Consider the following 9,730-nt stretch of genomic DNA (forward strand, 5'->3'; position numbering starts at 1 on the left):
AGGGGNGGAGGGGGAGGGGAGGGTGCCTGGCTGCGCTTCCAACCCGTGGCATTTCTTTTGATTTTCCTGTTGTTTCACCGCTGTTTTTTTTTTTTTTGGGGGGGGGGTATTATTAGTTTGGCGGCGGCGGTGGAGAGTGCGGGTGTGGGCGGCCACCAGGGAGGCCGCGGAGTGCTGCGTCGAGGCGTCAAGCGTGTTGCCCCCCGTCCCCCACTCCCTTGTAAGCGCGTTCCATGGCGGTCGCGGCCCCGGCGCTGCGGCCCGGCGCGGACGGGTCGAAGGACTGTCTTCCCGCGCCGAATGGGGCGCCGACGCGGTGCGGGGGCTCCTCCGCGCGTCACGGCAGTGTCCACCCATTCAGTTGCCATGGCGGTAGTGATGAGAGTTGCCTGCTGTTTTTTATCGTCCTCCGCAAGGAACGGCGCGATGTGGAGGCGGTGTGGTCGTTCCCGCTTCCCTTCGAGGCGGTTGAGGCGAGGTACCCGATGTTGACCCAGTTTGTCTACACGAACGCAGGGACCTCGTACTCTGCGGAGGAGCTTAGCCACACGTTTGTTCTCACCGATGGACGTGGGGTGCGTCTGTACGGGCATTGCACGGCGTTTGTGAATGGGGAATCCGTCGTTAGTCTCTCACCATACCCCTGGTGTCGCTTCTTTACACACCTCGCCACGCTGTTTCGCACGAATGGCTATGAAAACGGGAAGCTGATTGTGAAGGCGCTTTACAATTGCCCCACACCCCCGTCAGGGGGCATCTTTGCGCTGCCCGACCACATCCCCATTAGCTTCCAACGGCCCTATGACAGGCTGTGCTCGTTTATTGACACAACACCCGTGTATCTGCTTACTATATTTCCGGTCACTAGCACGTTATTCTCCGTCTTGGCCGACCTCTTACTCGAGAAACACGTTATTGTAGTTGGACCCAACTTTGGTCTTGTCTCGCAGGTGGTGATGTCGCTGCAATCCCTCATTTCGCCCTTTGATTGGATGCACATTTTAATCCCCATTCTTCCTAGTACCCTTTTGGACGTATTGGCAGCCCCGACACCCTACCTTGTCGGCATTCTCACCTCACAGCTTCCACTGCTGGAGAGTGTGCCCATCGACAGTTGCGTAATGATTCACCTGGGATCCTCTGGAACCTGCGAGGAAGTGCAATACTATAATGAGGAAAAGCACACATTGCCAAATTCAGGCACCTTTAGTGCGCTTCGAATAGGATACCAAACTTTAAAGATGCAGGACCCTCGAGACCAGACGGCGCGGGATCTTTGCAGCCTTTTTCTAACTTACTATGCAAAGTTATTAGGTGATATTGGTGTCTGTGGTGCAGCGGGAACGCAGACGTTTTCGACGAAAGACCCAAAGGACATTCTTTTCTATAGGCTGCTTATGAGTACGCAGTGTTACACTGCCCTCATAGAAACAGTGCAGGAGGCGTTTGTAGGGGATGACCATGCGTGGATGGACAATGAATTTTTTGTTGCGCTTGTCCGAGGGCATGCGAAGATGTACCCTCAACGTTACCAACAACTCATTCACGAGGAACAAAGAGGCGGTGGATACACAACTCGTCACGCAGATTGCTTTGGAAGTAGAGAAGAACTCACAGCACTTTCTGCTATGATTCACGGATTTGGAGGGCATCGCATGAGTACTGGTCGGTTGTGTTGTCAGTGTTTGTGTAGCTTGCTTAGTCGTGCAGTGTGCTTGAAGGACCCGCGTGCCCTTGTGACGCTGGAAGCCGTCGTTCCTCCTATGGGGCAGGGGAGTTACTTCTCCGCCCCTCTTCACACTCCCGAGGACGCTGAAATGGCGGCAGCCCAAGCGTCGAACGGCACAAAGTGTCCCTCACCATGATCCATAAGGCGTCTGTTGGCTACTGCAAAACGGCGAGCTAAACCCTAACCACCCCCTCGACTCATCTCCTACCAGGAGGAAGGAAAGTGTGAAATTCACCAAAACGGTCGCAGTGAGAGTCATCAGGGTGCACTGCGGCCTCTGTATGGCTTCATTACTGTTCCACTTTGTTGGGCCGTTTCTGTTGTAACGTTTGGGTGTCTGTGTGGGGGGAGGGACCGTTCGGCTCCTCTTTTTCGTCGGTTTCATCTTCTTCTTCCCGTGCTGTCGCCGCACCGTCAGAGTCTCGCCGCTGCGATGACAAAAGGGAATGAATTGTGGTCGAGTGGGAACCCAGTGGCTGTTGTAAGTGGGATATATACCTACATATATACATATATGCGTATATATATATATATATATGGTTTATTGCTCCGTCCTTTGTGTAAAGCGTTTCCCTGACAAGGCCGTGGGCCGCCTGAACGCGGTGCCGTGGGTTTACTATTTAGCAAAGAGGGAGGCCGAAGAGCAGCAATGAGTCATTTCGGCATGTTGTTGGCACACGGTGGCGGTAGTTCGGGCTTTTTAGGCGGTGCCGTGCGTGCAGGAGGCCCGGGACAAATGAAGTGGATTTACCGCCAAGCAGCCGCGCGCGCCGACGTGTGGCGCTATACCACTTCTCTTATTGACGCGTAGTGGCGCTAATATGCTACATGTACGAAGAGGTAGAGCTATAACGCTGCATGCGCAGAGGAAGCACGGGACAGCTTGAAGAAAAAACACAACAACTTCCCACCCTGCAACGGTTTTTCTTTTTTCTTTTTGCCCGTTTGTGCTCTTTGCTCTCACCCGCTGAGAAGGAAGAAGACGATATCAAGAATAGGAGCGTGGGCGGGTTCTGTGCGGGACCGGATTGTGGAATCGCTTTTCATGCGACGCGGAGCAAGTCTGCTGCAGACGGTCGCAGGTTGCAGCGCGGCGTGGTCGCAGCTGCGTTTTATGTCCTCCACACCGCGTCAACTGCAGGGGGCACGTAGCGGGCATTACCGCCCCTTCACCCCGGAGGATGAGGCGCAGCTGGTGGCGGTGCTCACGACGAAGCCGCGGCACGTTGCCCGCTACGTGCGCCAGTCAATGCTACACTCCCGACGCAGAATAACGCAGTTCCGCAATAGCGTGACCTTCTTGATGATTGCGCTGCAGTCCAAGCTACAAAAAGGCGAGATCAATCCGAGCGATGCCTCGGCGCTGGCGGAGAGTCTCATGCGGGAGTGTGTGGAGCTGCGCCAGGGAGACATGGCGCACCTGCTCTTTCGTGCCTCCATTCGTTTTCGGAGGTATGGCATGAAGATTGGGTTTCAGCTAGTGAAGCATCTCTTCGACTCCTACCGCACCGAAAACGCGAAGGAGCTTATGAAAAACATGGCGGATGAATTGCGCGGGGAAGACTCCCTCAAGTTGCTTGCCGTACTTGCGTATCAGTTTGCCGGGCAATACGCAGAGGCGCGTGAGCTGCTTCAGGAGATTCCACAGGAGCAGCTTACAACCTCCGACTACACTGCACTCATTGAGGCATACGGCATGACATCCAGGTACGGAGAAATCATGGAACTCGTGCGACAACTTGTAGCTTTGCGTGCACCAAGCCGGAATTCTCTGGATTTTGACGCCATCTTCTCCACAGGTATTGTGGCCATCCGCGGCGACGCCGATGAAATGGAAAAACTAAAGGGCATGGCCATGGAACTTAAAATCAAGCTTTCAGATCAGGCCATAGGGGCGATGATACGCTCTCGCTTGCAAAGCGTGAGGTCAGTGGCCGAAGTCTACGAGGCAGAGGCGACCCTTCGCGAGGAGTTGGCGGTGAAGGCGCTCGGCATGGCTGCGGAGACGGCGGTTATTGCCAAGTGTAGCGAACTACTTGCCCGAAGTCAAAAGTCCGGGGATGACGTTATGCTGCAAAAGGTGCAGCACCTGGAGAGTGTCCTGGAGGAGTGCGTGCAGAATGACACGGTGGATGAGGTGGAGCCGTCCTACCTGCTTTCCTTGATCAAGGGCTACGGCGCGTTGGGTCGGTTTGACGACATGAAGCGGTGCTTTACTTCCTTGAAGGATGCCGGGGTGGTGCAGGATCATCGTCTCTACGACGAGATGCTGCGCTGGTATGCGCATGCCTATAACCTGAAGGAAGTCATTGCCCTGAAGGAGGAAATGCAGGAGAAGCAGATGTTTCACACTGCCCAGACCTATCAGCATGTTTTTCGTGTGCTTGACAAGTATTACCCTCGTATGGTGGAAAAGTACATGAACGAAATGCGTAGTAAAGGCATTCAGATTGAGGCATTTATGTATCCAACGCTTCTGCGTGTGTTTGGGGAATTACAGGATTTTCCCATCGTGGAGCAGCTTTATCGTGAAATCAAAGCCAAGGCGGCTATGGGCAACACAAACGTCTTCTCCGCCGCCGTTGTCGTCCAGCTTCTAAAGACGTATCAAAATGACGTGGAGCGATGCACGTCGATCATTCATGAAGCCGAAAATCGTGGACTCTTGGCGAATGAGTTTGTGCAGGCGGAGATTGTGCAGTTCTACTCAATTCACAACCGCTACGATCACCTCCAGGCGTTGGTGTCACGTCTTCCGTACAAGTCGCCCGACATGTATCGCGTGCTCCTTCGCGATGCCTCGAAGCGAAAAGACCGTCGTGCGTTTAACGCACTTCTGCGGGAGATGCATGAAAATCGTGTCGTTATCAATGAACGTATCTTTAGCGTGGTCGTTTCGGCACTCGGGCACTTTAATGACTTGGAGGGTGTTAAGCGTTACTTTCACGAGGCTCTCATGAATGACGCGGTTCGAACCCCGCTCTTTTTTGCCATTGCCGCCTCTGCCTTTGCGCGCCTGGGTGAGACGCAGGCGGTGGATGAGTGCTGGAACGACCTTGTGGCGTCCAAGGTGACCATCACCATGCCTGTGTACAACAAGTTTCTCGACCTGTACCTGGCGAGCAACAACGTGGAGAAGGTGCAGCAGATCCTGAGCACCATGATGAAGCTTGTGCCGCCCAACCCCGTCACGGCCACAACCGTCGTTGACATGCTCGGTAAGATGGGACGCCTTGAGGAGATGGAATCGGTCCTGGAGGAGATGTCGCACTCCACCAATGCGGTGCCAACGCAGGTGACTTACCACCAGGCGATGAACGCCTACGCGAAGACCGGTGACGTGGCAAAGATGGAGGCAATGCGGGCGAAGATGAAGGAGGAGGGGTTTCAAGAAAACCATGTCACTTTCAACATTATTTTTGAGGGCTATGGGCGTGCAAAGCGGTATGAGCACATCAAGGAGTTGGTGGAGGAGCGAAGAAGCAAGCAGATTCCCATGGAGGAGTTTGCCTACGTGGGACTTCTCAACATCTACTCACGTGCCCGCATGGTGGAAGAGACATCGAAGCTTGTGGAGGAGATGGTTGCAAGTGGTGTGCCCTTCACGAGTCGAATGCTGGCGACCGTGGCAACCTCCTTCAGCCACATTGGGGACTTGCCAAGGATGGAGCACTACATTTCCCTCCTTCTTTCTCACCCTGACTGCCGTCAGCGCGATGTGGAGTCGATTTACCTCATCTACTCCAAGATGCGGGACACCGTCAAGCTGCAGGAGTTGCTAGACACAGAAAAGCTGCCCAAAACACAGTTTATTTACAACGTCTGTGTGGGGGCCTTTGCGCGGTCGGGTGAGCACACCAAGGTGGCCTCCCTCCTGACACAGATGGAGGAGAAGGGCTTCTCCCTCACGCGCAACACCAGCGTGACGCTCAGCTCGCTCCTGCTCAAGGCAGGAAAACTGGAGTTGGCGCAGACGGTGCTAAAATGGAAGGGGTGTGCTCCACACCGGGGCGAGGAGGAGAGCGATGTCGTGGTAGAAGATGGATCTGTCCTCGCTCCTCTTGATAAGGATGCGTCTCCGTCGTTCAGATTGGAGACGACGGAAGATAAAGCGGCTCTTGCCGCGACCGTTGGTGGCGGTGGTGTTGGTGGTGTGTCTGCAGTCTAATGCGCGCTCGTCACAGTTTTCCTCTTTTCGTTTTTTTTTCCTGTGCTCTGGGGAGTTGAAGCGCACGGCGTAGCGCTCTGTTAACACTAAAAAGTTTGTCCTCCTTCCTTGCAGTGTGACTTCCGTCCGTGTGTCTGCGTGTGTGTGTGTGTGTCGATCTTTCTCACACTCCGTTTGTGTATGTGCCTTGTGCAGCAAACTTGACTTTGACCTCTTTCTTTTCTTTTTTGCTTTTTTTCTTCCTGGCCTTGCTGTGTCTGTGGTGTTTTGTTGCTGGGGCGTGCGGCGTCTTCTGTGCCAGTCTTAGCAGCAGCACAGCAGTCGCGAAAGCTTGCAGCGAAGGTAGGCGCGTAGACCTCGGCAAGGAAAGACAGTTTCTCCTAGTTGTTGGTGTTTCTTTGAAAGAAGGAAGGCAACGCCGCCGCCAATGACGCAAAACGGTGCCGCGGTGGTCGCCACGACGGAGGTGAGTCGCGACACTGCGGTGCAGCGCACGAACGACGACAGCGTTGTGAGCAAACGCTCGGCGGTGTTCCATAACTACTTTAAGGACCCGTATTTGCGTTACTTTGTGCGGAAGTTGGCCCGGCGCTCGCCGCTGATCAATCGCGGCTACTACCTGCGCATGCTCGTTATCACCGACCTCGTCGAGAGATGCATCCGCCACCTCCAAGGCACTGCCGCCAGCGCTGGACCCGTGCAGGTTGTCTCGCTTGGCGCCGGCTACGACACTCTCGCCATGCGCCTTAAAGATGCGCCCCAGTACGCCAATGTGCACTTTTACGAGATTGACTTCCCGTCGGTTATGCAGTCCAAATCCGACTTGGTGCGGGCCGCTCCAAAAGGCGCCTTCCCGGAGGACTTGATGGCGGAGCCGGCGCACGAGCTGGTGAAGCTGCAGGGAAACAACTACCGTGCGATTGGGGTGGATCTGCGCAACACGGAACACGACCTCATCGCCTCACTGATGCAGGCGTCGCCAGATTTCTCCCAGGCGCATCCCACGGTGCTCTTCGCCGAATGCGTCATGCAATACATGCCCCCGTCTTCCGCCGCTGACCTCATCAAGTGGGCGGCATGCGCTTTCCCAAGGGCTATTTTTCTTGCGTACGATCAAGTGAATCCGTCAGACAGCTTTGGTAACGTGATGCAGGTTTCCCTCCGTTCGAAGGGCAGTCCATTACTTGGCCTTGCGGAAACACCTGGTAGGACAGAAATGCTTCGCCGTGCTTTTGCGTGTGGTATGCAGGAAGCGCGGTTTGCCAACTTTCACGACCTTTCACAATATTATCTAACGGGGGATGAGCGGCAGCGCGTGGAGGCACTTGAGCCATTTGACGAAACGGAAGAATGGTGCGAGATGTGTGAGCACTACGGCATCACCATGGCTGCAACGTCGCATGAAATTGGCATGCCTGCCCACCCAGCATTTACGGAAACACCAAGCGAGGCTGTGACAGAGGCCTCACAGACAACGCCGCAGGTCGCTGCGCATCTTGAGAGGTGGCCCACAAGTCGCTTTGGTTTTGAAGGTTGGGGCAATGGACAGGCATTTGCAGAGGAGCTTCCGTCTGGGGGTCTGGTCTTTGTGTCGTTTGGTGGCTTCTCCGCCACACGAAGCCATCAGAGGACGAACACAGTGTATGTTCATAGTCTTTCTGAGGGTGACTACAAAGTCACCGCTGCAGCTTCCGGTGTGGAGCCACCTGCCCTCGTGTTTCACTCCTTCAGCCGCGTGGCACGCGGGGAGTACGTGGTGCTCGGTGGCCGCACAAATCCCAAGGAGGTCACGATGGATGCGTACCTGCTACAGCTGGACTTGCCCGATAAGCTGGAGCTGATGCAGAAAAAACATCTCGTGGCTCGCTGGTCAAAACTCGAGCCTGTGGCAGAAGCTGGTGAACTACCGGAGGCGCGCTACCGTCACGCCGCGATTGTGGTGGGGGACAAAACAGCAAAATCGCAGCGGTGCATTTTTGTCTTTGGAGGCCGCAGTGGAGTAGGTCATTGCTTGAACGATGCATGGATAGCGACGCTTTGCGGCGGGACGATGCGTTGGAGGCGTTTGCCGCTTGCAGGTGAAATTCCCCCGCCGTCTTGTTCCAGTGCCGTGATTGAGCTCCGTTCCACTCCCGCCGTGTTGCTCAGCGGTGGCCTGTTGGCAGGCGATGCCTGCGAGGGTGCTGTGTGGCGCGTGGATTGGACAACAGGCAACTGTCGCAAAATGCCAGGCGCGTTGTCGCCGCGTTTCTCACATGCAATGTGCCATGTGAAGGTAAACGGTGTGGCGCGCGTCCTTGTCCTTGGCGGTTCAACCTGTCAGCCACGCGAAGGAGATCCGTCTGCGCTTCTCCTCGACGCTGAGACAGGCGAGACGGCAGGCGTGCTGGCACTTCCTGCCGACTGCCCAACATGGACGCGGCACTGCTGCATTTCACTGGACGATGATGTTGTGGCGGTTATTGGCGGTGGTTTCACCTGTTTTTCCTTTGGCACCTTCACCGCCAAGCCGATGCTGCTCTTCCTGGGCGACAGGAGCGACTGGCACGTGCCCAAGCGACCCAAAACTGCCGTGGCGTCATCTCAGTTGTCTCCGTCCCTGCGTCTCGCGCTTAAACGGCCTCAGGTCGAGGAGCAGCCGTTTAGCAAAGAAGCCTTTTTGGCACTTGTGCGCCAACCAAATAAACCAGTCGTCTTCCGCAACGTTGGCCTGGGCCGCTGCGTGGATGTTTGGGCAAATCCGACGTACTTGAAGGCAACGGAGGGTAACATGATGGTTTCGGTGCACGTTGCTAGGGAAACGCACTTGCTTGACTTTGTTAAGAAGAACTTTACGTTCCAGCACGTTTCGTTTGCATCGCTGGTGGATCACTGCGTGGCGGCGACGGGGAGCCCTCAAAAGGCGGAAGCAGAGGCCTGGTACCTTCGCGCGGTGGCGCCTAACATGAAAACGGAACGCGCAAATGTATGGAAGGATTTCCCAGGCTTGGGAAGCGACTTTGTGCTGCCACCCGCCGTTGCGGAACACATTGAGCCCCGCATGCATCAAGCCTGTCTTCGTCTGAATGCACCCCCGCTGCAACTGTGGACGCATTACGACACCCTGGACAACGTTCTTTGCCAGGTTGTGGGAAGAAAACGTGTCGTCCTTTTTCCTCCTAGTGAGTACAATAATCTCTACATGAGCGGCAGTTCCTCGGCTGTGCTGAACATTGACGCACCGGATTTGGACCGATTTCCTCGTTTTGCAGACGCATGCCGCCATTCCACGGAGGTTGTGCTGGAGCCAGGGGACATGCTCTTTATACCGTCCCTCTGGTTTCACCACCTCACCACAATGGAGGGAAGCTACTCTATCAGCGTCAACGTCTTCTTTGAGCGGTTCCCCCGCGAAGATTATGATAAAAAGGACTTGTACGGAAACAAAGACCTCCCGGCGGCGGCGCGACTGCGCAAGCGCGTCGTGGAACACGCGCAACAGCTCGTTTCTAATGCCTGCAGGGAACGCACAAGTGATGGACAGCCACTACCACCAGAATTTGTCGAATTTGCGCTGCGGCAGGCAATTCAGGACCTTGAGGAAATAGCTGATGACATGGCGGCCGCTCAAAGTGGCGGCAATAGTCATGCACAACTTGACTGCGCTCATGGCGGTTTCACAAAAGATGAATAGGTGAACTTGTTTCATTTTTTTTTAACGGTATGGGTTAAACATGTTAAGACCGTGGTAAATGCCTATAAACTTTTCTGCACTGCCTCCATTTGTCTCCCGTTGTGTGTGCCCCACTTTTGCGGAGCCTCACTTTGCGTGTTCTTTATTTTCTTTTCTTTCT

The 9,730-nt window shown here is 55.0% G+C and overlaps 3 protein-coding genes across 3 annotated transcripts, besides 3 other annotated features; all 3 read left to right on the forward strand.

Moving 5' to 3' along the window:
• Positions 1-233: 233 nt before the first annotated feature.
• Positions 234-1,865, forward strand: Tco025E_02991 (Suppression of tumorigenicity 5; the record flags this gene model as incomplete). The annotated part of the gene is made up of 1 exon (XM_029369913.1): positions 234-1,865. The coding sequence occupies one exon, from the start codon at positions 234-236 to the stop codon at positions 1,863-1,865; it is 1,632 nt and encodes a 543-aa protein (XP_029230096.1).
• Positions 1,866-2,219: 354 nt separating this feature from the next.
• Positions 2,220-2,267: a microsatellite.
• A 507-nt stretch (positions 2,268-2,774) lies between these two features.
• Positions 2,775-5,897, forward strand: Tco025E_02992 (uncharacterized protein; the record flags this gene model as incomplete). Its single annotated transcript, XM_029369914.1, has 1 exon — positions 2,775-5,897. One exon carries the CDS (start codon positions 2,775-2,777, stop codon positions 5,895-5,897), a length of 3,123 nt encoding a protein of 1,040 aa, XP_029230097.1.
• A 128-nt stretch (positions 5,898-6,025) lies between these two features.
• Positions 6,026-6,051: a microsatellite.
• A 58-nt stretch (positions 6,052-6,109) lies between these two features.
• Positions 6,110-6,141: a microsatellite.
• A 183-nt stretch (positions 6,142-6,324) lies between these two features.
• Positions 6,325-9,570, forward strand: Tco025E_02993 (tRNA wybutosine-synthesizing protein 4; the record flags this gene model as incomplete). The annotated part of the gene is made up of 1 exon (XM_029369915.1): positions 6,325-9,570. One exon carries the CDS (start codon positions 6,325-6,327, stop codon positions 9,568-9,570), a length of 3,246 nt encoding a protein of 1,081 aa, XP_029230098.1.
• Between the last annotated feature and the right edge of the window lie 160 nt (positions 9,571-9,730).

This window comes from Trypanosoma conorhini (assembly GCF_003719485.1).
Source record: "Trypanosoma conorhini strain 025E chromosome Unknown Tco_14.4_contig_00128, whole genome shotgun sequence".
Taxonomy (NCBI): Eukaryota; Euglenozoa; class Kinetoplastea; order Trypanosomatida; family Trypanosomatidae; genus Trypanosoma; species Trypanosoma conorhini.